We start from the raw sequence: 26,663 nt of genomic DNA, 5'->3' as shown, positions 1-26,663 counted from the left end.
CTACACCCAATTCTACAAAAAACAAAATTCAGGAAACCTGGCCCTTGGCAGCAATGAATCAAGAAATATCTAGGATGGTGGGGCATGAATTCTGCCAAGCAATGAACTCAGATAGGTGGGGTTGTGAGGAAGATGTATGGTTGAATATCCCAATAGATTCACGTTGTATCATCTTGATTTAATCTAAGGACAAAGAAGTGCAGTATCTCTGATGGCTTTCTTCTAACCCCTTGAAAGGTTAAGTGGGGTTTGACCTCAGTTCTTCATTCTTCTTGCTGGGGCAGCAACACTCAGGGAAGCTTGAGATTGCCATAGGCACAGTATTAGGCTAGAAATGCTGAGTAGGTGATACTAAGTTGTTCAGATGGTGATACCCATTTCATTTGTTCTTAACGTGGACCTAAGGAAAGACAGATCAAGGTCCTTAGAATACAAAGATCATTTCCAGTTTTTTTCTACCTTTCCTGAATGAAAGACTGGTTGGCAGAGAATGGTAAAAATTCAAGAATTGGTAGATGATGCTTTGAATGAAGGGTGGGTTTCTGTGCTGGTTTTAGACAGGTTCTCAATTACCCCATCTTGTTCTCTACGTTGCTCGTCAGGTTCACTTTGAGCTCAAATAAAGCTGCTTCTACTTTCCAACAGGTAGTCTTACAAAGGGGCCTCCAAGGACTGTGAGGACAGCATTAGCCAATGAGAATTGAGGTGTGTAACCCACAACTATAGCTTTATCTGAAAGACCCTCAGACAGAGGAGACTCTCGCTCCAGTCCTGAGGACAATCACCACCCCATGAACACACAGGACTCAGTCTTGATGTAAAAACAAGAGGTTTACTTTGGGATACCAATGCACTGGGGCTCGACACGGTCCTCACGAGGAGGGATGTGAGGAGCCTCAAACAACAGAAATGTACAGCTTAAACAGTCATTTATGATCACACAGTTTCATTAGCTCAGCTATTTCAGTGCCAAGGATAACTAGGCAGATGTTTCTCGTCCTGGGATAAGGCCGTAACCACATCAATGTAGCTATTTCAGTAGGAAGGATGTCTGACTTGATATATGTTTTCTTATCCTGGGGTTCCCAGGACAAGGACCAAGGATATCTGTCTTGGCAGGTGTTTCTGTTCTGGGGTTCCCAGGACAAGGCTATAGCGATGTCAGCCTATAGCACAGCTGCATTCAGTACCAAGGACATCTCACTTCTATAGTGATCAGTCAGCTTCCCAGAGATGTTTCCTGTCTTGTAATTGCCCTGCAGTAAATATTTTCTATACCCTCTGTTCTTATGGTCGGGCAGCTTCCTAGAGAGTGGGTGGGAATGTGCTTTCTGTACTTTCTGGTCTATTGTCTAACGTCTAGGGGCTAAGCGAGGGCCAGCTTAAAAGATTCTCATGCTTAAGAAATGGCTGTACTGATATCAAACGGGGATCTTTCATATCCACTTTCTTCCAAGTCTACCAGCCATCTCAGATTGGTGGTGTAATATGCCTGACAATCAGGACACAGAAAAATAACTTGATACACAGCAAGGACATGGCAATCATATCCTGTGTCGTTATGTATGTTCTGGATGAGGTTTGTTAAAATGACAATATTGCACAAAGCTTTATATAGGACCCATCAAATTAAGGGTCACTATGCACTGTCATAGCTAAAATGGCCTGGTCAGAAGTGACCACTGGATCACTCTTCTGTAACTTCACATGAGAGGCTTGTGCTTTTTGTGTTTTTTATTTTTGTGGGTTTTTTTCTTATTTATTTATTTATTTATTTATTGATTGATTGATTGATTTATATGTTGTCAGGAAGATAGTTCAAGTCATGGATCTGCCCCCAAAATCTGAGCTTTGCTACTAATACTGTAAACAGTATTAGTGTATGCATTCAATAAAATAACTGCCTTTTTTTTTTAGTACGATACATGCTTTTGTGTTTTGTGGGGTGATCCATGAAACAGGAGTGAAGATGCTTGTTTCTTACTCTGTCCACTGAGTTATGTCTCTAGGCTTCTCCTACTCCTTTGGCTGCATCCCCCCCCCCACATCTGCTGACTATTTTATTTTTCAGATGAAATCACACGTTATAGCTTAGAGAGGCCTGTAAGCAATCCTGCTTTGGTAACTTAAGTGCAAAGAGGAGAGCCCCACACTCAGTCTGAGGGTGCATTCACTGGTGGATCCAATATTTCAGTTTCCTCTCCTAACAGATCACCACATTGTTGCCAGGACCATAATGAATGCAATTCTTTCTCCTAAAGAATCTGGTGGCAACTGTCAAATGTTAAGCACAAAGCTTCAGGTTGTACCTATAACACACACCCACATTGCCACCTATCCTATAGGCTATTTCTGGGTGTGATTTCATGCACCTGCACATGATGAGACAGGAGACCTCTTTGGCTACTTATAGGAACTGGTGTGATTTCTCAGTAATCTTTAATGGGTAATATTGCTGACTGAGGAGAATTTGAGGTAGGATGAAACACTTCTGTGCAGGGATTGGGGAGGAAGCACTCATTTAGATACATAGCAATGACTTAGGTTTTTCCAATCAAGCCTAGAGCCAAATTTGGCTTTGGAAGCATGTGGTGCTCAGTGGCTATGCCACAGGGAAGTCCCCTGAAAAGGGTCCATCAGCTTTTGCTCAGTACAGGGAGAACATTAGCAAGGAGGCAAAGTCTGTTCTCTGTGACATCAGCCGTCCCTTCGTGGACATTCTATTGTCTCCTAGAGAGACCTTGGAATCCCTGTGATGTCACCAGTATCGTTGTGACAACCAATTCCCTACTTTTTCTCTTAGTGTCCAAAGGATATATCCACAGACATGTTTGCCCATCTTTGTAGGCGCTTTGGGAGAGTTGATGTTGATAGAGAAGAGTCTAGAGTGAAGCAAACGAAACCTAACGGTAATGATGGACACAGGACATGGGGAATGTGGAGTAAGTTCTGGGCAGTGTATGTTGAGCTTCCTCTCAGGGGTGAGTGTGGGGGCCTTCAGCTGGCCTTTATAGCAATGGGCCACAACCACTGGAACATCTCCACAGATATTGAATTCCATGATTATCACAATTCCTGAAAGTCAAGGTTTTCACATCATTAGTTTCTCCATAACCACATGGAGGATATGGCAATGCCTATGCTATTATTGGGTGAACTTCTAGTCTTTACTTTTACAGTGCATTCGGTATGTTAAATTGATATTATAACACCACCAGGAGTCATGGAGGGTATAACTTTTCTGAATTAAACAGGGCATCAATGTACTTCACTTTCATTGCTTCTTTCAATTCAGTGACTATCTGACAGTAGTAAGAGGGAGAGAACTGTGCTCCTGGCCATGACCTTATATTCTTAGAACTCCTCTGACTACCTCTGGCTGACGGGGCCAATCTTACCTTCATATATTAGAGGTTCTGTGTGGCAGATATTTTTCTACAGTAGCCAAACTATATGGAGCAGGTAGAGAAAGAGCCTGTAACCTATTGGCACTTCTGGGGCATTTGTCATTTCAGTAGGGGGAATTAATAAGTCTGTTGACCATGTCCTCCCCGTACATGACTTTTTAATGCAAAGTTATTGGACTAGAGTAACAGTGTAGGATATCTGAGTTTCCCTGATCAATCAAGTCATTGTGGATGCTGAATTGATGATCTGACTTCTGAAACCAGAGGGGTGAGGGTCCTGAAACCAGGTTGTAGCCTGCGTACCTGATAATAATCCTGGAGAAGGCATCTCTCTGGTACTTGTAAGCCTGTGTGGGCGGGCATAGGGAACACCTGGCTGCTTACATCTCTTGGTCTCTATATAGTAGTGGGGGGACTGTGATCCATTTAGGATGCCTCTTACACAGACCAAACTTCTTGCAGTGACACTGGCTTCCAAGCATGTTCTCCTGTTTAGACCTCACTGTGGTCTGTGTATGCTCTATGCATTCACCCCATGCGGGTTCACTTGTGTTCTTCTACCTACAGCGGCCTGCAGACAGACGTCATCCCCTGAAAATATCCTAAACAAGGTGCAGGACAACGAGGAAGAGGAGAGGCTGAATAGAGAACTGGAGCTAACTACCAAGGAGAGAAATGAGCTGACAGATCGCCTCCTTTATGTGACAGGTGGATCCATGAACAAGAGGTATGCATTGCTCCAAACAAAGGACCTTGTTCTAAACCTCATCTCCCATAGAGAGGAGATTCAGAACCTGACCCTTACTGAGGAGTGAGTTTGGACATGGACTCTCTGATTCTGCCTGTTGAAAATCTGAACTTGTGATCTGAGGAAGAATTCAGGGATAAAGTCACTGGAGCATGAGTTCCCAGTGTACAATTGGAAAGCCCTTGACAAGTGGCAGCTTTGCAAGGTTCTAGGTGCTGTGAGTTTGTGGACAGTGTTTGTACTTGCTAGGAATGTGACTGAACGCTATCATCTCATGGCAGCACCCTTAGGTAACAGGTCCCACATTGTTCATCTCCATGCTTAACTAGAAGGCCTGAGGCTCTGGCCTGTTCCTTCTTGTCTGTGTGCCTTAAACACTGAGACAGTAATGGTGCATACATTTCTAATGATTCTCATTGTGCTCTTTCCATATTTGTCTCTCTTTCTCATTGTCTGAGTCTGTTTAATTTTCTTTTCTTGTGGGTGTGTCCCAGTTTGTGTGTCTGTGTGTGCACAGGTCTGCATGCATATGCACAACTTTTATATGTTTCTGTGTCCCTCCACCCTTGGAATTTAGGGGTCTGTTTTTTGACCTCAGGATATACCTGTATAATAGTTTCATGGAGGTGTAAGTACTTTATTTTGGAAGCCCCACTTTCAACAGTACAGTTCTTTGCCTGTGTGGTCACATTTGTCTATACATTTGTATGCCTTGAGCAGATTATAAGTTTGTGGCAATATCTGGTCTCATCTCCAGAATTATGTGTACTGTCTGCCTCTAGAATATTAGTTATTCGGCTTGTAGCATTCCACTTGTCAAAACAGGAAAAATGAAATCAGAGGTTTCTGGATGTGTGTGTGTGTGTGTGTGTGTGTGTGTGTGTGTGTGTGTGTGTGTGGTTTGGTAAGCTCTGTGGCCTAGGCTCTTGACAGCATAACAGGTTTGAATGCAGATCCAGCCCTCCTGATTGAAAAAAGTGAGCCAGGGAACCCTTTATCTGGGTGCTTAGCTTCTGTTGTCCTGGGCACACAATTCCAAGTTTCTGAAGCTGAAGAATTCAAATATGTAGAATTCAGAAAGTGTCCTTCCAGGACTGGGGTAGTACAGGACACAGCCTGAGTTCATATAATCCTAAACCTCGATGTTCATTGGGTTCTATCTTCCTGGGGCCAGCCCCTACTTCAGGCCAAATCCATTTTATGAAAACTTGAAGATAAAGGAGAAAGAGGTCATGTCATTACTGCACAACTTAGACACAAAGAACATTGAACATCGTGAGAAATTTCAGGAGCTCAAGAAGGAGATTAACTTCTATCGGTAAGTACTGGTCAGAAGGGCCCATCACTTGTGGAATGGCCATTGCTGCCTCTCTTTGTTCTGGACTGGAGAGCCTGCAGCTCTGGGTCCAATTCTTCTGCTGTTTAAATATCACTGTGCTGTGGGTCTTTTGGACTCAGTTTCAGTTCTTTAAGAGACTGTGACTTCTCACCACAGTGTCTATGCATCTTTACAAGGCTCTGGATAGAACTACACTGATTCAGGCATCAGAGTGTTATTAGGCCAACCTGCGGCTCTGGGGTCTTACCAGGTTTAACAAAGCTCAATGTGTGGACCACATGGTTTGCATGACCTCCCTTGGTCATACTGTCCTCTTGTGTTTATTTGCTGCCTACTAATTGATGCTGTCCCGATGCATTGGGCTCTCATGGGTAGTTGTAGATCCCTTGTTCTTTTGGACAGACATGGACTCTTATTGGTGCTTGGGTCACAGAAACAATTTATTCTTCCCTGGATTGGCCATTTGCTGTTTGTGCAGCAGCCTTACATGTATGGAGATGTATTCTATGAAGTCTTTATGGGTATCTGGGTCCTGGTGGACTTTGTGGGATTTGGCAGTTGGAATGGGAGGAAGAGGCTTCAGGATCTTACTATGCAGAGTGTGTTTCCAGCAACCTGCACAGCCGGCTCCTGATGGACCAGGCATGTATGAAGAAGAAGTTGGTCACATTGAAGCAGGAGAGCAAGGAGTTACAGCGATATTTGTTTGAGTTGAACCCGAATGATGAAGATGAACAGGAGAAGGCCAGCAACCTCCAGACCCAGCAAAATGTGGTAGGAACAAGCAGCTGAGTCAGATTAACAATGTCTGATACCATTTGCCTATTGGATACATCTTTGCTTCCCCTATCACCTTTCTAATCTCCCCACACCCAGTCAGTCACCCACCTTATGTGATAGAGTTATTCATTGCTCTGTGTATGCACAAGTATTCTGGGATGTTAACCACTCTTCAGAAACTGAGTTATTGGCAATTATACTTCTCTGCCCTTTTTGAAACTGCAATCCAGAAATGGTGACAGAGGAATAACATATCATATGACTGCATCTCCCTATCACAGATTGGATGCTATGAAGAGTTTTGAACGAGTTCTTGGTCGTGTGACAAAGGTCATACAGGGGTCATGTTATGGTTGGAAGCACCTTGTAGGGATAAGAACCAAGTGCAAATGGCAAATGAGTCCTGGTCATTGGCTTTGATCTGGGTATCATGTGGCCTTCTCCTTTCTTCCTGCACCCCAATTAGGTCTCTCCCGATTTCCCCATTCTTGGTTTGCACTGGTAGAGTCTGAGGAGCAGCTTGTTCTCCCACAGTACTGTGAGGGTTGCTGGTGATGTTCCCAGCCTGCAGAGATATCAGCAATGATTTCAGTGAAAAGATCAGTGCTGTCTGTCCAATGCAGCTGAGGGGACTGAAGGCAGCAACTTGACAGCTGGTATGCATGTCCCCACCAAATCAGTGTCTTAATAGCTGCCTTCTCCTCCCAGGTCTCAGAAACTGCAGGAGACATGGCATAGGACGGATCCCAGGAAGACAGCCCCCTGAAGAGTGAGTTTCTCTGTCAGGAGTTCCCTGTGACGACAATCCTCACAGTCAAAGACTTTTTGGGGGAATATTCTTCTTCTCAGATAATTTCCTTAATGTATAGAGACCCTAAATTTATGTATCCGTATGCCAGACTGTCTGGTTGAGGTCCTTCTCCTTTCTCATACGGACAACACCATTTGAGAGACATCTGAGGGGACTGCCTTGACGTCTTGTCCTAGAGGAGAAACAGCACTACAACTGTGTTTCTAAATGTTCATTAAGAAAATGCTGTTAAGAAATGTTTTTGGTTATGATTTTCATTGAAGTTTTCTTTTTGTTATTTCATACTTATATATTCTTGTTACTGTTTTTCATTTTTTATACCATTTTAGTTGTTCATTTTATGCCTGTTTTTTGTAAATTGTATTCCTTATGAATAAAAATTGATTTGTAACTCTTGACTCTTAAGACCATCTTATTCAAGGGTCCTTTCCCCTCCTGTAGACTTAGAACTGACAGCTAGATATGGATCTTTGCATGGTCCAGGCAGCATGGGTAAATAGGGAATTCAAAGCCACCAAGGTGTACACAGGGTGATAGTGTCTTTTGTGTGGATAATGTGACTTTTTTTATGGACACACACTGTATGATGTAATCACTGACATACTGTATCCATGCTGTATTGTCTTCTGCTCATCCTAGTCTATATCAGTCTACAACACACATTCCTTATTGACTGTGTGCACCAGATATTGAGTAACACACACTCATGCCTGTAGAGCTGCAGAAAAAATGACAACTTTCACAAAGGATTATAGAATAATCCTAATCGAGAACCATGTGCCTCAGTTTTTCTTACAATACAGCATTAGTATTAAACCACAAAGATAATGACCATCAACGTCATTTTGGGAAATAGGTTTTTATAGGTGCTGTTTCACTTGATCATTCATATGCTGTGTTTTTTATTGTTGCTGATTATATTTATTTTTATCATTTAACTCAATGGATCTTTTTTTTTCAAATGCATGTCTGGTCCACTCCTGAGTGCATTTCCCTCATGATCCAAAAGAGGGAATAGCATTCCCCATTGTAGATGATTGTTAGGGACCATGTGGCTCTTCTGAGAGAGCAGCAGATGCTCTAACCTGGGAGTCATCACCACAGCTCCTGTAGGTAGCTTTTGTCCTTCCAGGGCATGTGCTGTACTAGGTGGACACGATCACCTCCCATTTAGGAGAGAGATCTCAGGAGATGTGTATGTACAGGTGGTTGAGCAGTGCCTGCTCAATGTGGTAGGCTGCTAGGCAACCAACTGAACCCCAGCCCTGCTCCACCTGCATTCTTCGAGGCAGAGTTTCTATAGCCCAGGATGGTCTAGAATGCAGCATCTACCTATGTCTTTTTTCCACTAATGCTAGGGTGAGGAGCATATGTCCTCCACACCCTTCTTTCCTAACAATGAACATGCTCATGGTCTGGTTATCACATGGCCATGAGGGAGGTAAATAACACTCAGCCAAAACAGAGGCGCATTCCACAGTCACACAGACAGCCTGGACAGATCTGACACGATCAGCACCAGGTTTGACTGCCACTACTTGAAGCAAGGTCCTCCAGTGTTAGGACAACCATTCAAACAGCAAAGAATGAACCTGTTCCCAGCATCCGAGGAGTGGGAGATTCAGAAACCCATGTGTCAATGTGGCCATTTGGAAAATGGAAGAGGGGAGGCAGGGAAGCAGGCAGAACTGGACACAGTTGCAGGGACCCAGGCAAAGAGGGAATATTGGGGCAGAGTCCATGAGATGTCAGTAGGCAACAGGCCAGCTGGGACTAGTGTGGGTACAGGGCTTCTAGTGTGGGTATGAGAGGAGCAAAAGTAGCCATGGTCAGATTCTGATGCAGCATAAAGATTGGAAGGAGCTTAGACCGTCTCAGTGTCGTATAGGGACATTATAGACACTGATGGGCAGTGTGGGGATTGCAGGGTCCCTTATAGTGGTCTCTGCAGGTGTCAGGACTCTGTCAGACCTATGACTATCAGGCAGGCTCTGAGTGCAAGTGAGAGTCACGGGACAGGCCCTGTGTACAGCCTGGTTTGGGGACATTTCCAGGTGCCCCATGGACTGCAAAATAAAGGCAAAGGACACAGGGAAGCCAGCAGTTCCCATGCACAGGACATAAATACTTGTAGACCTTTCTAGAATTTCCATAGACCATCTGTCACTAGTCCTCACTATAGAAGGCACCAGCATTCTGCCCTCTACTTCAATTGGTGAGACAGCTAGTCTAACTCCAGCAGTAAGGCCTCAGGGAAGACAGTAAGAACTCACAGGTGACCTCTTTTACTATTGAAACAGGCTCTTCCTATGGAGCCCAGAGTGACTGTAGGGTCCTAATTCTCCTGCCTCACAGTGACTGTAAATTCAAATCTACCTTCAAGAGCAATTGATTAATAGCACAGGGGGGAAGATCAGATTAAGGCTATCTAAAGGCCCCAGGGTGGTAGGATTACCAGGGTCCTAGTAAGTTTCTCCAGCCTTAATTACAACCTGAGTCAGTCCTGCTGTATGGGATATCACCTGCTGCCCAGTGATATCACAACTTGGAATTCTTTGTCAAATATAAGCTGTTATGGGAATGAAGTAGCCACACAATAAACACTGGTCTGGATACTCCTAGGTCAAGAATCCCCTGTTGGAAATGCCTTGGACCGCACCATTTTACATTCTGGATCCTTCTGGCTTTTTAGCAGATTTATAAATACAAAAAAGAAAAATGGGCATAGTAATTTAAGCCTATGATCCCAGTCATGGGAAACTGAGTCAGGGTGATGGAAGACTGTAAGTTCCAGGGCAACCTGTGTTTCTAGAAAAAAAAAAAGGCATGGTGAAGATTCCACTCAAGTAGAAACCAAAAGGCTTTCACATGGGGCCTGCATTCCACTGGTCAGCACTCCCATCGTCACAGCCACAGGGAGACACTGGGGAATTTTTCCCACTGTCTCGCTTTGGGATGCAGTCCACCCCATGATTCTATGTGAGGAATGCCCCAAAGGTTGCATCATGTGAGGGACCTAGATAGTTCCAGGATTGGGAGAATTCAGGAGTTTATTATTAGGGATGATCTACAGCTTTGGCAAAGCTTTTCCCTCCACATGGCAGCCCCAGGTTTGGCCCCAACAGTAAAAATAAAATACCCCCCAAAATAATGCCAACAAAATATCACGAAGCCTAAATGTCTGACCAGTCTCCTCAAAAGTGCACAGGAACCTGACTCCACATTTAGGACCCACTATGGCCTCTGTGACCTGTGAGAAGGGATCTAATATGGGAATTAGTACAGTATGACTTATCCTTATGGATATCTTTGGTGACAATCACCACCTGACCCCTGAAAACCCATCTACCTGGGAGGCTCAGCACTCATGTCACCAAAAAAGCCCAGATCCTAGGGCCAGCATGGGCAGGAGGTGAAGAAAGTTTGTCCCTCGTGAACATCAGTTGCTGCTCCTGGCCTGACTCTATCCTCAGGAGACAATGTTGCCCCAGAAAGTGTGGGTGTCAATGGCTATTCCCAGGCCAAGGCTGGGATACTGCTGGTCATCCCCGCAGTGACACCTCACCCCTGCATTGTGTGGTCATCCCCGCAGTGACACCTCACCCCTGCAGTGTGTGGTCATCCCCGCAGTGACACCTCACCCCTGCAGTGTGTGGTCATCCCTGCAGTGACACCTCACCACTGCAGTGTGTGGTCATCCCCGCAGTGACACCTCACCCCTGCAGTGTGTGGTCATCCCTGCAGTGACACCTCACCCCTGCACTGTGTGGTCATCCTCGCAGTGACACCTCACCCCTGCAGTGTGTGGTCATCCCCGCAGTGACATCTCACCCCTGCAGTGTGTGGTCATCCCCACAGTGACATCTCACCCCTGCAGTGTGTGGTCATCCCTGCAGTGATACCTCACCCCTGCAGTGTGTGGTCATCCCTGCAGTGACACCTCACCCCTGCAGTGTGTGGTCATCCCCGCAGTGACACCTCACCCCTGCACTGTGTGGTCATCCCTGCAGTGACTCCTCACCCCTGCAATGTGTGGTCATCCCTGCAGTGACTCCTCACCCCTGCACTGTGTGGTCATCCCTGCAGTGATGCCTCACCCCTACAGTGCAGACCTTTGGGCCTGTGGCCTTCAGGATCCGGATTATCTGTTAAACTCAGTTCATAATCAGAATGTTTTGTGTTCAGGCTCTGCCTGGACTGTACTCCAAGAAGAGTTCAAGGTTTTCTGTGGCAACATCTAGCGATCAAGCCTGAGCAAAAGGATTCTCACATCACCCTGCAGGCAGATTCCCATAGTCATACCTAGTCCATTTAAGCTGCTGCTGAAGATGCCTTGAAGGCATAGCCACAGCGACCCTGTGTGTTCAGAGGTGATGTTTTCCTTCAGGAACCTGATGCTGAGTCTTCTAACCCAGCAGGCGGTCCCTGCATCAGGCTGGAGTCTTGAGTTTCTGTGTTGTCCTGATACCACCTGCTGTGTTCTCCTGGGGCAGAATGGATCTCAGAAGGTCTGGGCCAGTCTCACTGGTTGAGGATTCTTGCAAGGCCTCATCTCCAATTCCTGAGGGAAGGTGTAGGTTAGGAGAATGCCTGGATTTGAAATTCAATGTTTTCAGATTTCAGGATTGGATGAGGGGTACTCAGCATGTGCATGTGTCCATGTCTCTGTATGCATGCACATGCAGGCCAGGGATGGACACCAGCAAACTTCCTCAGTCACCCTACCCCTCTCACACAAAGGAGCTCTCACACAGAAGCTGTGGCTCACAGATGAGGTTGCTCAGGCTTAGAGTCCCAGAGATTCTTCTGCTGTGCTTCAAAACTTTCAGAGAGAGAGAGAGAGAGAGAGAGAGAGAGAGAGAGAGAGAGAGAGAGAGAGAGAGAGAGATTCTACCAGCTTGTACAACCATGCATGCACATATGGATGCCAGAGGGAAATATCCGGTGTCTTCCTTTTCGAACAGGGTCCTAATCAACTATCAGGTCTCTATATCTTAATATCTAGAAGGGGTCCCAGCATGAGCATAGCCAGGGCATACACATGCTTGGCTGTCAGTCAGGCAAGAGGCAGAGATCTTGTTCTATTTTTCATGGTTAATGCTCTTAGCACCCTTGAGGGCCTGGCGGAAAGCTGCCTGGAGACTGCTGGATCTGATGCTGGCCTAGACAGCCAGGGCTATTGATGATGGATGTCCAAAGTGGCCCTCATTCTTGGCAAACTTCTCTCTTCTAGTCTAAATGTGCTTGGGTGTTTAATGCAAGGACTGGGTTGTAGTTTTCCTGTTCTATCCTGCTGCCCCCTTGTTTTCTTCAGCGGGTCACCTGCCCTAGTGAGGAAAGAGAAGTGTGTGAGCCACAGCACCACCCTCCCATGCTTCTGCTTGCTGATCTGTGGTATCTGTTGATGTAGAACCGTTCCTGTGGCAGTCCTGTTGATGTTTGTGAGTTTTGAGGATTTACGCCAGTGTAGTAATGTGCATAGTCACCCTGAGAAACCCCACAGGAAGTTGGTCCCCAGGTTTCAGCACACAGAAGCACAGGCCATAAGAGATGCCCAGGTGTTGAAGGAGGTCCAGTAGATGTGCTGTTAGTTTCCTGTGTCTGATGCATGATTGTCCCTTGCTTAATAAAATGTATACACAAAACTCTTTAAGTGTCCCACTGACCTCTGAGAAAGAACATCAGTGGGAAGATGGCTTTGAACTCTTAACTCCCTGTTCCTTTCCTCATAACAGGTTTCTGTAGCAACCAAAGGAGAGAAGCCACCTGAGGGAAGGAAGTCCAAGACAGTGCCTAGGAGCAGAAGTAGGGTATGGCTGTAGAGGGGACAAGTGGCTGGGTATAGGGACTCTAGGATCAGAAAAGAGGTTGCCTGGCATCTCCCACAGCAACGAAGACAGTCACGCATAGTCATGCTCAAAGGCCAGTCTGATCCAGACTGTCCCTCATTTCCCAGGCGATTATAGATGGTGTCAGGTAGCAGTTAAAAACTGGCCATCAGGGCATGATTCAAGTGTTTATTAAGGTATCATGGCATCAAGAGTATATGAGGGAATAGCCATATGTACACAGAACGACTTGCAGATCCAGAGAGCAGGGAGGGAATAGTCAGGAGCTCCTGCTTGCTGCTGCCTTAGGGGTTCTACAGAAATCCCAGTGGCACTTGGGAAGTGGAGGCAATATCAATTAGGGATTGTGGCCACATGGGGAGACTGAGACCAGCCATGTGCTGTGGCATCAGAACACTGACCAGCGATGACAAAATGAAACATAAAACACTGGTTGCTCAGCTTTGATACTGCTGACTGCTGACGTGGCCAGGGGCCATCCGGTTCACCAAAGGCTCAGCCAACAGTTGTCTCTCCACTCAATAAAAGTCAAAGAGTGGCCCAGCTTCAAAACCAAATGTGTGCCCACATTGCAATGGCTCCGGTACTGTTTCACCTCAGCTGCGGAGATCTCAGGATCCATGAGTGTCCAGCACGCACACACCCAAAAGAGACAGTCTTAGGGGTCTTAGGCAGCACTGAGGGTGGTGAGCCTCTGCCTCACGGCTCAACGGCCCTGACCTTGGCATTGTTTGGGCACAAGAGAGCAAAGTGCTGGGGACAGACAACCTGCAGTCTACCATGCTGGAAGGGCATGACTAACACTGATTGATCACATCCATGTGACTACTGAAGCTTTTCCTGCTCTCTGTAGTGGTGACCTTACAGAAACCATGCACACCCGGTTTAGACTGTATTAAAGTAGCCACCATTTCAGGGTTCCCTGCAAGGTGCCATGGGACAGTAGTAGCATGAGTCTGCATGTATCTCGACAGTTTTCACTAGGGACTACACACACACACACACACACACACACACACACACAAACACACACATACACACACACTTACTGACATGGTGCACATTCTTTGCACACAGAAGAAAGTGAGTAGTAGTGAAAACACACCAATCATGGAATTGATGGAGGGAGTTGTGGGCAGAAGCTGGGGTTTAGAGTTACTTAAAGGCCCTATGCAGGCTCTCCTTTTGTTGGATGAGAAACTTCAACTGCAATGTGGTTCTTTATTTTCTTTCTCTAAAGCACAGAGGGCTAGGGTGGATCTCAGGGCTTTGAGCATGTTTGGCAAGTGCAGTCACACTGAATTAAATCCTAGGGCTGGAACCCTATTAATCTTCTACAGAATTATAGAGCAGCCTGGATGAAGACTCTTAGCTGAAAATGTGGACAACTCAAGACAGGTACTGGACAATGGCTGTCAGACTTGACTGAAGACTGGAAATGTTTTGCTATCTCACAGGAAAAGAAGGCCCCTCCCACTACACTGTACTCTAAGGACATTTTATTCAGGATAGGATGACATGAACTATTGTCTCATGTCACAGATGTCAGCACAAAGTATCCAAGGTATTGTATGCCAATGGTAGCATCAACAGAACAAAGCACACAGTGTCATGAAGACATAAATTATGAGTTTGTGTAGCAAGACCCAGGCCTCTTCCAGGTTCTTAGATAGTAACTGAGAACCTCAAATACGGTAGTGATGTGATAGTGTGGTGTAAATCTAGTTACAACTAGTTTTGACACAGATGACACTTTTTGTGTCATGGTCAGCTTATAGTGAATGACTAGACCTAAGCATGAGAATAACCAAATACTACATTGCTTCTCTAGCTGCTGAGCTTCTAAAAGCCCTGGGGTGACAGCAAGCTTTTGTGGACATACTGGATTGGTTCTTCTGTACTTTAACTCTCTGAGTCACCTGCACTCTCAGCAAGTTAGATGAATTCCACAAATTGGAAATCAGTCACCTGGAAAAAATACATTCTCAATACGATCCCAGATTGGCCATGGAAAAAGGGTAGCTTGAACTGTCCCACCTCGGTTGGGCTTGCACAGGCTTGCTCTCCAAAAGAAACCTGTGTTCACAGCTATAGGCAGCATTCACTATGGATGCTCTTGAGGTTCCTTCCTAAACTGCTTAGATTACAATAATTTTCTTGCTAACAATCAAAAAACTGATTATGCCAAGCTGGCCTACAAGAAGCTAGTTTCTATTCTGTATTTTATCAGATGTGCAGAATACATATGGTCATCATTGATAACAGGTGAATGATCTGCTCTAATATGGACACTAAGTGATGCTGGAGGACGATCCTGACCCACAATGAGCAGTGGGGACACCAGAGCCCTGTAGGGATGCCCGGCAACCTAACACGTTGAGCACGCACAGCTCAGTAAGTTCCCTGTGAACACACATCTCCTGAGATCTCTCTATTTAATCATAGGTGATCCTGTCCACCTAATACAGCACCTCATGTGGAATAACAAAAGCCACCTGCAGGAGATGTGGTGATGACTCACAGGGTAGAGCACCTGCTGCTCTCTCAGAAGAACCACATGGACCCTAACAATTGGGTAAAGTGTGTCAGTGATTACATCATAAAGTGTGTGTCCGAGGAACAGCCACATTCTCCACACAAAAGACACTGTCACACTGAGTACCCCTTGGTGACTTTGAATTCACTTATTAGCCCAGGATCCATGGAACATGCAGAGATCCATGTGTAGCTGTCAGTTCTAAGTCCACAGGAGGGGACAGAACCCTTGAGTAAGAATGATGGTCTTAAGAGTCAAGAGATAGAATTCAATTTTTATTCATAACAAATACATTTTTACAACAAAACAGGATTAAAATGAATAAAAATATTTAAAAATATTTGAAAGTAAAAATAGTAACAAGAACATATAAATATGAAACAACAAAAAGAAAACTTCAATTAAAATCATAACAAAAATATTTCTAAAAGCATATTCTTAAGGAACATTTAGAAGCACAGATGTATTGCTGTTTCTCCTCTAGCCCACATAATGAAAGGCGGTCCCCCAAGTTGTCTCTCAAGTGCTGTTTTCTGAGAAGAAAGTAAGACTTCAATCAGTCAGGCTGGCTTAGTGGTATATAAATTTAGCGTCTCTAAGAAATGACAAATTAACTCAGAGGATGAATACTCATCCAAAAAATGTTGTTACCATTCAGGATGTTGGTCATCAGGGACTCCTGAGAAAGCAACTTATTCTTCAGGAAGCTCTCTTACTGCTGTGTGTCCAATTCCAGCTCTCTTGCACTTTCTGAGACCTGGGAGAGGAAGGCAGTTTTTCAGACACTGATTTGGTGGGGAAATGCAAGCCAGCTGTCAGAATGCTGCCTTCTACCACCTCAGTTCTATTGGACAGTCGACATGGACATTTTAAGTGATATCATTGTTGCTAACTCTGTGGGCAGGGCAAAATCTCCAGAGAGCCTCACAGTAATGTGGGCTGACAATATGGGACCCAGACTTATACCAGTGCAAAACAAGAACAGGGCAATGGCAAGAGACCTCATCAGGTTGCAGGAAGAAAGGAGATGTCCATATGTCACCAAGGATAAAGCCAATGACAAGTACTAATTTGACATTTGCACTTGGTTCTTATCCCAAAGGTGCGTCCTACACAAGAGATCACATGACCACAGAGTGTCATTTGTCAAAGAACGAAGAACTTGTTCAAAACTCTACATAGGATCCAATGTATCACATGGATATGCAATAATATGATATGTTATTCATCTGTCACCATTTCTAGACTGCAGCTTCAAAACGAGCAGCAAAATATGCTTGCACAATAATTCAGTTTCTGAAAAGTGGTTAACTTCCCAGAATACTTGTGCATAGGCAGAGCAATGAACAATTCCATTACATGAGGTGGTTGGCTGGTTGTGAGTGTAAATTAGAAAGGTGGTAAGAGAAGCAAAGATGTATCAAATTGGCAAATTTTATCAGATATTGTTAAGCTAACAGGTCCCTACCTGATAATGCTGGTTCTGTCCGTTGATGGTCTTTATCTTTCTTGTTAAAGTCAACCAAATATTTCTGGTTCAGTGCACAATCAAGATGTACCTCCTTGCTCTCCTGCTTCAGTGGGACCAACTTCTTCCTACATGTGTTCTCCATCAGGAGCTGGCTGAGCAGGTTTCTGGAAATACAGTCTGCATAGTAAGATCATGCTGGCCCTTTCTCCCATTCCTACTCCCAAGTCCCACTAACTCTACCAGGTCCCAGATACCCATGAAGACTTAATAAAATGCATCTTGATACATATAAGGCTGCTGCACAGAACATAAAGAGTTAATTCGGGGAATAATAAATTGTTTGCTTGGCCTGACACCAATTAGTGTCCACACCTCTGAGAAAGAACATGGATCCACAACTATCCATGAAAGCCCAATGCATGGGGGCAACATGAATTAGTACTGGGCCAACACCCTCAAAAGAGGTCAGTAGAACCAAGAGAAGGTCATGCTAACCATGTGGTCCACGCACTGAGTGTTGTAAAACCTGGTGTGACACCATAGGTCCAGGTCAGCCTAATAAACTTCTGCTGACTTCAATCAGTGCTGTTCTCTCTAGAGCCTTTTGAAGATGCCTCGACAATCCTGGGATGAGGAACAGTCTTTTATGGAACTGAAAACTGAGTCCTAATGACCCTGGAACACTGATGGGTAAATAGCACAAGAGATAGAACCAGAGCTGAAGACCGTCCAATCCAGAACAAAGAAAGTCAGAAATGGCCATTCCACAAGTGATAGCCTTTCTGACCAGGACTTACCTAGAGAAGGTAATCTCCTTCTTCAGCTTATGGTTGTTCTCATGGACCTCAGTGTTCTCCATCTCTAAGTTGTGCAGAATTGACATGACCGCCTCCTCCATTCTCTCCAGGTCTTCATAATATGGATTTGGCCTGAAGTGTGACCTGGCCCCAAATGATAGAATACAATGAACATCGGCATTTAGGATAATATGAACTCAGGGTGGGTCCTAAATTACCCCAGGCTGCTGCCTGGATCTTCCAGCACTCAGTCACCTGCCTAGCAAGTACAGAGACTCACCATAAACTCACTGCAATTACAATCTTGCAAAGCCACCAGCTGTCAAGGGCTTTGCAAATGCACACTGGGAACTCACTCTCCCTGACTTTATCCCTGAATTCTTCATTCAGACCACAAGTTCTGCTTTAAAATAAATGGAAGCAGATGAGTCCATTTTCAATCTCACTCCTCAGGAAGGGTCAGGTTCTGAATCTCCATTATATGGGAGGTGAGGTTTAGCACAGGGTGGTTAGGGAGGCACAGCTTTCTAGAACCCAAAACCTTAATAGGATAAGAAGGTGACCTTACAGACCCAGGAATGAAACAAGAGCATTTGGAGCGATTCATACCTGTTCTTCATGGATCTCTCTGTCAGAAACCTCAGGCGATCTCTCAGGTCATTTCTCTCCTCGGTAATGAGCTGCAGCTCTTTAATCAGCCTCTCCTTTTCCTTCTTGGCCTGATTCTCGCTTAGTTCAGTGCCAGGGGATGATGTTTCTCTCCCAGCGTCTGTAGGTAGAAGAACACAAGTGAACCTGCATGGGGAGAATGCATAGAGTGTTCATAGACCTCAGTGAGGCCTAAACAGGAGAATAAGCCAGGAACCCAGTGTCACTGCTAGGCGATTGATCTATGCTTAAGATGCCTCCTCAGTGGATCTCAGTTCTCCCACTACTCTATAGATACCAAGAGACATAAGCAGCCAGGTGTTCCCTATGCCGGACATCACGTGCTTACATGTACCACGGAGATGGCTTCTCCAGGATTATCATCAGCTGAACAGGGTACAGCTTGGTTTCAGGACCCTCACTCCTGTGGCTTCAGAACTCAGATGATAAATTCACCATCCAGAAAACTTGAGTGATTGGAGACACTCAGATGCCCTACCCTGATACTCTAAGCCAACAACTTTGGATTTAAAACGCATTTCCGGGGAGGATATGTTCAACAGACTTATCAGTGTCCCTATGTGAAATACCAAATGCCCCAGAAGTGCGAATAGGTTACAGGCTGAATCTTGGTCTACACGATCCAAATAGTTTTGGTATTTTAGAAACATGTTTGTAACACACACTCTAATATATAAAGCTAACGATGACCCTGCCAGTTAGAAGAAATCAGAGGTCTAAGAACATAAGGTTATTGCCTGGAGCACAATCTCTCCCTGTTACTACTGTCAGATACCCACTGTATTTAAAGAAGCAATGATAGTGAAATACATTGCTGCCCTGTCTAAACTCAGAAAAGGTGGACCCTCCATGACTACTGATGAGGTTATTATATCAATGTAACATAACAAATGAACTGAAAAGTAAAGACCAGAAGTCCACAGCATAATAGCATTGGCCTTACCATATCGTCCCAGTGGGGATGGGGAAACTAAAGTTATGAAATCCTGACTTTCAGGAATTGTGATATTCATGGAAATTCAATTCCTTTTCAGATGCTCCAGTTGTTGTGGCCCATTGCTAGAAAGGTCAGCGTAAGCCTGCAGCCACCCTGGCAGGAAGCTCAAAATACACTGCCCAGAACTTACTCCACATTCCCCAGAAGTGCTGTCTTTGTCCATCATTACTTTGAGACGAAAGGCCAGACTCCTTCACTCTAGTCTCTCCAGAATCGACGTTCCCCCTCCCAAAACGCTTGCGAAGACGGGAAAACATGTCTTAGCTTGTAACTGCCAGACTCAGACTGAGAGAAACTAGGGCACTGGTCGTCACTACAACACTGGTGACATCACAGAGGATTCCAGAACTCTCTAGGAGACAATAGAATGTCCAAGAAGGGACAGCTGATGTCATGGGGAGCAGACTTTGCCTCCCTGGTAATGTTCTCCCTGTACTGAGCATAAGCTGAGGTGCCCTTTCCAGGAGACTTTCCTGGGGCAGAGCCACTGAGCATCTCCTGCTTCCAAAGCCAAATTTTCCTCAAGGCTTGATTATAAAAACCTTAGTAATTCTTATGCATCTAAATGAATGTTTCCTTTCAAATCTTTCCCAAAAAATGTCTCATCCTAACTCAAATTGTCCTCATTCACCAATGTTAGCCATTAAACCTTCCTGAGATTTCACACCAGCCTGAATATGCAGTCAAAAGTTCTCCTGTCTCATTATGTACAGGTGCTTTATATCACATCAAGAAATAGTCTGCATGGTAGGTTACAACATGCGTGTGTATTAGGGGAACACTCATGAAGTCATGTGCTTAGCAATCGACAATTGCCAGAAAATTCCTTAGGAGAAAGAGTTGAAGTCTTTAAGGTGCTAGGAAAAGTGTGGAGACCAGTTGGCAGAGGAAAATGCAATATTGGAGACACCAGTGAAGGGAACCTCATGCTGCTTGTGGGGTTCTGCTCTCTGCACCAATGTCGCTAAAGGAGCACTGATCACAGGCCTGAGTAAGATGTACCATGAGCTTCTATCAGAAAAATAAAATAAACAAGAGATATAGAGGGTGCACAGAAATGTCTAAAATGAGGCTATAAACATCATTAAGTGGATAGAGCAAGGTCCCAGCACCTGTACACTGGGAAATGGCCACCACACCAAACACAAAAGTAGTAACACATTTATCATAGTAAAACACATTTATAATAGTAAAAAATGAATACTTTATAGAATGCACCCACTAACACTGATTGATCACATCCATAGTTCAAATTTTGGGGGCAAATTCATGGCCTTAACTACCTTTGTCTCAACTTATATAGCAAAAAATAAGAAAGAACGAGAAAAGACAAAGTCAAAACTAAAAGCTCAAGCTTCTCATATGAGGATTGCAGGAAGTGTTATATGGGAGTCAGTTCTGATTAGGCCATTTTAGATAGAACAGTGCATAGTGACCCTTAATGTGATGGGCCCTATATAAAGCTTTTTGCAATATTGGAATTTTAACAAACCTCATCCAGTATGTACGGAAGAGGCAAAGATGTGATCACCATGTCCTTACTCTGTATCAGGTTATTTTTCTGCATCCTTGATTGTCAGGCATAGAACAGCAACAATCTGAAATAGCTGGTAGACATGGAAAAACATGGCTAAAACTATAGTTGTGGGTTACACACCTCAACTGTGAAAGGCTAATGCTGTGTGCACAGTCCTTGGAGGCCACTCTTTTAAGCCTAATTATTTCAAACTGAAAGGAGGTTTATCTGAGCTCAAGGTGATCCTGGCCAGCCAGGTAGAGGGCAACATGTGATACTTGAGACCCTGTTTTAAACCAGCACAGAAATCCACACTTCATTCAAAGCATCATCTACGAATTCTCGATTATTTACCATTCTCTCCCTACCAGTCGTTCTGTTTGGAATGGTAGAAAACAACTGGAACTGATCTTTCTATTTTAAGGACCTTGATCTCTCTTTTTTTAGGTCCACATTAAGAGTGCATACAAATGGACATCAACATCTGAACATCTTAGTATTATCTACTCTGTATATATAGCATAATACTGTGCCTATGACAGTCTTAAGCTTCCTTGAGTGTAGTTGCCCCATCAAGAAGTGTGAAGTTCTGAGTTCAAACCCCAGTGATGCTTTAAAGGGACTAGAAGAAAGCCATCAGAGATACTCCACTTCTTTGTCCTTAGATTAAATCAAGTTGACACAATGTGAACCTGGTGGGCTATTTAACCAGCATCTTTCTCCCAACCCCACTTCCACGAGTTCAGTCCATGGCAGAATTCATCCCCCACCATCCTAGATATTTCTTTATATATTTCTACAAGAGCCAGGTTTCTTTTTTTTTAATAGAATTAGTTGTAGGCAATCAACTGCTGCCCTATGTGAGAAATGATTAGTATCTATTGCAACTTACCACAGTGTATTTGTGTATACAAGTACATTATTGGAAATCCAGCATTACTGAGGGATTGGAAACCAGTGCTGTGGCCTTGCCTTTCTGTGCCTCTTCCTGGCTCACAGGCAGCTGGGGGCAGACCTTGAGTTCCTCTTCAGGGACAGAGTGATGTTGAATGGGCACTGAGCAGGCAGAGAAACACAGCTGAGGCAGCTCCTTTCAGTTATTAAACACATCATCTCCTTCCGATCTTAAGGGCTATTGCTGAGGTCTTGCCCCCATACCTACCTTAATAGCAGTGAATTTGTTACACAGCAGCCAGCTCTTTCCTATTGCTCTGTAATACGCCTCCACATCATGGATGCCAAGAAAAACACTAACAAAGAACAAAAAACTCTGACGTTGAACTGTGTGGTGCTGGTCACATACCCTGTTATGTTCTGTATGTTATGAGGTTTGTTAATCTTAACAAGTTCCCCAAGTGTATTCTTCACATAGGACCCAATAGATTCAAGGAAAATAGGAACAATTATGTGTAAAATGGCCTGAGTCAGGGCCCACAGACCGAAGCATTTCCAACACTTGTGCACCAGCCCATGTGGATTTTGCAATGAGCGGGGCCTAGCAATGTCCAGTACACAGTTGTGAGCTGTTGCTCTGGTTGAACTGTATTGGTGTGTGCATTAATAAACTACACCTATTTAAATGAATTCAGTGTCCTGTGGTTTGAATCCAGACCCCTTGACACCAGGTCTTCCCTTCTGCAGCACTCGGGAAAAAGGCTAAGTTTAGGAAAGGTGACCTCTTGTCATAAGTTATGTGACAAGAGGGATGGTGAATGATCCCTTGTGATAAGAATCAAGGTTTCCTCTGTGGTATTTAGGTCTATACTGGCCCTGTGCAACAGCTTCAAGAACCCATTTCTGATTTTCCTTGGGATTCCCGTGATGATGCACTCAGACAGGATTGGAAACAACCAAAACGGTGGTCAGACTTGATTTATAAAATGTAGGTAACATTGCAAACTTATGTTGTAGGATATTTGATCATATTGTCATCCCCAATATTGTGTTATTTACTTAGAAAAATACCTTCTGGCTGTGTAGTTCAGTACTAGCACCAATATTTAACCCTAGAGCTATTTTTGTTTGTTTGTTTGTTTTTTGTTTTTGTTTTTGGATGAACAAGTACTTTCCTATTTTGTGGCCCAGCCCTATCTCTTACTTCTTTGCACAGTCATAGAGAGACCTCAAACATATACTCAGACAAAGCCAGGGGAGTGTATAAAAGGGCCTAAGGCAATACCACATAATGACATTGAAAGTGGGCTCTCTTCTTCATGCACGCCTCCAGCTCTCCTGACATCTACATGAATTATAACTCCTAATGCAGTGTAAATGATGTCTGCGCTATTGCTGAAGGAATCATGAGAATAACAACTGTAAACATTCCACCATGGATAGAATTTGTGGAAAGAGGCAACTGGCAGCCAATGAGAGGGCTCTACAGTTAAAGGGGCTTGCTGTCAAGTCTGATGAGCTTGACTCAATCCCCAGGACCCACGTGGTAAAAAGGAGAGAACCAAGGGACAAGCTGTCCTCTGGCTTCCACTCATGTGCTTACATGTATGTGAGTATATATGTATATGTCTGTATGTACGTGTGGATATGAATGTGTGTATGCGTGTATGTGTATACGTGTATATGTATATGTGTGTATATGTCTGTCTATATGTGTGTATAGGTGTATTTGTATGTGTGTATATGTATTGTATGTGTGTGTATGTGTGTATGTATATGTGTATGTGTGTATGCATGTATGTGTGTATGTGTGTATGTGTGTGTATGTATGTGTGTATGCATGTAGGTGTGTATATATCTGTGCATGAGCATGAATGTGTATAGTCATGTATATGCATGTGTTTTCAGGTACGTGTATTCGTGTTTATGTACGAATGTATGTGTGTATATGTATGTATGGACACACAAACACACACAATGTTAAAACATAAAAAGCTCCTTGGAGTATTCACCGTGCCTGGATAAGTGGTGACCATGTGGGGGAAACACATGTCCATGTAAGCACACCTGTTCACATGCGCTGAGCAATGCCCAGCCTGGTCTTGAGCTCACTACCTGCCCAACGATGAGTTTCTGCCCACCTGGTCTTCTCAGAGCCAGGTGACGATTGTTCCTGCCATTCCAGTTCTGTTCCAGTTTCTCATGCCACAAACCTTCTAGCTTGAATCGCACCTATTGACGCAGGAACCTAACAGCCTCCAACCCAGTGAAGTAAGTAAACTTCTTCCTGACATCCTCAGGCTTGGTGTCCCCCATGAGTCACAGGGAGGAAGGATGGCATGCACCAAGGAGAAGGGCCATGGGCAAGGAAGACAGGATCATAAGTCAGTCATCCCTGACACCAGCAAAGTGTGTGCTTCAGAGCTGGCTCTGCTCACTCTTGTCCCAGTGGCAGGACTTAAGAGTGGTGCATACCTGTCACCCAGCGCTCAGAGACGTCTGAGGCATGAGAACCAGGAGTTCATGGCCATCATAACTAATGGTGAGATCAAAGCCAGCCTGGGCTGCATGAGACTCAGTCTCAAAGCAGGCAAGGAGGAACTTGCTATATTTGAGCAAGGAAGCTGCCATCCTCCTGGGTTCTAAACATTCACTGCAATACAGAAAGATGCTAGGGCTAGTGTGGCAGAAAGTAGGAGACAGAGAAGCCAGGTTAACCCTCACTAATCTTCTCATGCTGTGTGAGCTATGAGTAGATGGTGCCCTATACACTGTGGACAGGATGGTCTCTCAGACAGTTCAGAAAGCCATGGAGGACTCCAGCAATTCTCCACTTGGGTGTCACTTGAGTCTTATATGTGTGTGTTTACAAGCCAAAACATAAAATCCATAGGTGACTGTGTGAATTCAACATGGCCCAGCCATGTGCTGGAATATTATTCAGCCTTACATAGGATTCAGATTCTGATCCTTGAACAGGAATGAGAATGGTAGCCATTCTCCTAAGTCAGACCTCCAGGCAGTGCAAAGACAAACTAACACTGTATGACACCACTGAGGGCTGCAGTGTCACCAGTTATATAAAGACAGAAAGCAGGAAGGTTTACAGAGCCCCAGGGGTGACATGGAGGGTAGAGGTTGGAGGGTAGGTGTGTAAGTGGGACTGAGCCTCAGAGGAATCAGACATGGCTGCAGAATATGCATGTGGTTGCCTCCCATACCTGTGGGTGCTGCCTCCTCAGAAAGGCAAATACAGCAAAAGAAAGGACCAGAGGGGACAGGCTCTGACCTCCTGTAGACACACACAAATGACGTGACAGAATGTGCACACTGCTGCCTTGCTAGAGGAGCAGTTGAGCTTCCAGAAGGGTTGAAAGAGGCTGGAAGGGCTGAGCATGGCACTGAGTTCAAGGACATAGCTTTAGGTCCTGGGGAACCTATGGTGCCCAGGCCCCATCCTGCTGATACTGAGGGACACAGCTGACATTCAGGGTGATGGCTGGGCTGGGCTGGGGAATAGGTGTCCACTCTCACCTGCTCCAGCTTGAAGATGTGCTGGGTGAAGTAGGACTGCAACTACTTGTTGGATTCATTGATGCAAATCTGCTGGAAGCTATTTTGTTCAAAGTCCTCAAATCTGAAAATGGCCAAGACACCAATGGGCAAGCACTGTGAGACAAGGTTTTGATATAGCCGGGGCCTCCTGGGAAGACTAGCCGTCCTGAGAGGAGTTGCAGAAGAGGGGATGTCTTTTGCTGACCTGTTTGGTACCCACTGTTTTTTTGCCAAGGGTCCCTTTATTACTTCTTGATGGAACCAGGCCTGCACATATCCAGGAAGCATTGGGGTGGAACCTGGGCTTGGTGCCCACATGCTGGCATCGCTGAGGGTGAAGTCTAGCCTATCACACTTCCAGACACCGAGTGCAGATGCCTGGGTTCCTATATAATGGCGGTTCTTACCGTTCCTAAAATTGTGACTCTTTATTTCAGTTCCTCATGTCGTTGTCGTCCCAACATAAACTTATTGGAGAGCTACTTCATGAGTGTAACTTTGTTACTGTGAGGAACTGTAGTGTAAATGTCTGGTGTGCAGGAGCTCTGATGTAGAACCCACAGATTGAGAGCAGCTGCTGTAGAGGATCAGAGTCCTCTGCCAGCCCTGGTGTTTGCAGAGATCCCGTGGGTTCCTAGTCTCCATGGCTTTCCCAAGGACAGGGTTTATTCTTGGCCGTCTCAGGGCCTGGGACCTCACAGAAACAGCCTCTCCCATGTCCTTCCTGTTGAGAGTGTGGTTGGTCCTCAGCACAGTCCAGTCAAACAAGGCGCGGTATAGACACTTGGCCAGGGGTCTCCTGCAGTTATGGCCTCTGGACAGAGGGGTTTCTTACCTGGGGTGGGGCAACCGTGCCAGGTACAGGCAGTGATGCTTAGAGTCAAGACCTAGTTTTGTCTTATTTTCATAGACAAAGTTGCCCAGGCTGGCGTCGAACTTGCCGTGTAGCCAAGGATAATTAAACAACTGATCCTACTGCCTCTACCCCCCATGGCCTGGCATTGCAGATGAGTGTCACCAGAGCTGGCTTGTCACAGCTGCTATACGGCTCTAAGTCAGGGGCCTCATGTGCAGGAGTTTTATGACTGTGCCATCCCAACCCCGCAACCAGGGTTTTCACCTTTCTCCTGCTGAAGTCTGCTTAATCCTACCCTGGCCCCAGGACACAGCAGCTGTGGGAGACTCAAAGTCTGGGGCTTCAGCACAGCATGGGTACACAGCATGGCATGCAGCCTACACGGCTGTGAAAAAGCCAAGGAAGTGCTTCTCAGCTCACCCCCTGTAGGAGTGTCTA

The 26,663-nt window shown here is 45.0% G+C and overlaps 3 protein-coding genes across 5 annotated transcripts in view; 1 reads left to right on the top strand and 2 right to left on the bottom strand.

The window, feature by feature from the left end:
* Positions 1 to 26,663, bottom strand: part of LOC147998913 (disks large homolog 5-like) — a 133,021-nt gene that overhangs the window by 68,692 nt on the left and 37,666 nt on the right. The gene's annotated exons all lie outside the window — the stretch shown is intronic.
* On the top strand, positions 2,764 to 7,488 carry LOC147998917 (disks large homolog 5-like). 2 transcript variants are annotated; one of them, XM_087595853.1, is made up of 5 exons: positions 2,764 to 2,909; positions 3,975 to 4,134; positions 5,330 to 5,473; positions 6,106 to 6,268; positions 6,983 to 7,488. In XM_087595853.1, the coding sequence occupies exons 1-5, from the start codon at positions 2,828 to 2,830 to the stop codon at positions 7,010 to 7,012; spliced, it is 579 nt and encodes a 192-aa protein (XP_087451979.1). In that variant the 5' UTR covers positions 2,764 to 2,827; the 3' UTR covers positions 7,013 to 7,488. The 2 variants fall into 2 exon arrangements, with proteins under 2 accessions (XP_087451979.1, XP_087451978.1); XM_087595852.1 differs by having other exon boundaries at positions 2,815 to 2,942.
* Positions 15,733 to 26,663, bottom strand: part of LOC134483566 (uncharacterized) — a 37,777-nt gene continuing 26,846 nt past the window's right edge. The window contains exons 1-6 of one of the 2 annotated variants that reach the window (XM_087595721.1): positions 19,535 to 19,730; positions 18,348 to 18,507; positions 17,739 to 17,882; positions 16,939 to 17,105; positions 16,122 to 16,227; positions 15,733 to 16,003 (exon numbers count right to left, since the gene is read on the bottom strand). In XM_087595721.1, the coding sequence (XP_087451847.1) occupies positions 16,163 to 16,227; positions 16,939 to 17,105; positions 17,739 to 17,882; positions 18,348 to 18,507; positions 19,535 to 19,661 (663 nt within the window). In that variant the 5' untranslated portion in view covers positions 19,662 to 19,730 and the 3' untranslated portion in view covers positions 15,733 to 16,003; positions 16,122 to 16,162. Of the gene's footprint in view, positions 16,004 to 16,121; positions 16,228 to 16,938; positions 17,106 to 17,738; positions 17,883 to 18,347; positions 18,508 to 19,534; positions 19,731 to 26,663 lie in introns of those variants that run through there. The other variant, XM_087595722.1, reaches the window with a different exon arrangement.

The sequence above is a fragment of the Rattus norvegicus genome, chromosome 19 (genome assembly GCF_021556685.1).
Source record: "Rattus norvegicus strain SHRSP/BbbUtx chromosome 19, alternate assembly SHRSP_T2T, whole genome shotgun sequence".
NCBI lineage: Eukaryota > Metazoa > Chordata > Mammalia > Rodentia > Muridae > Rattus > Rattus norvegicus.
This window is presented reverse-complemented; position numbering and strand designations above follow the sequence as displayed.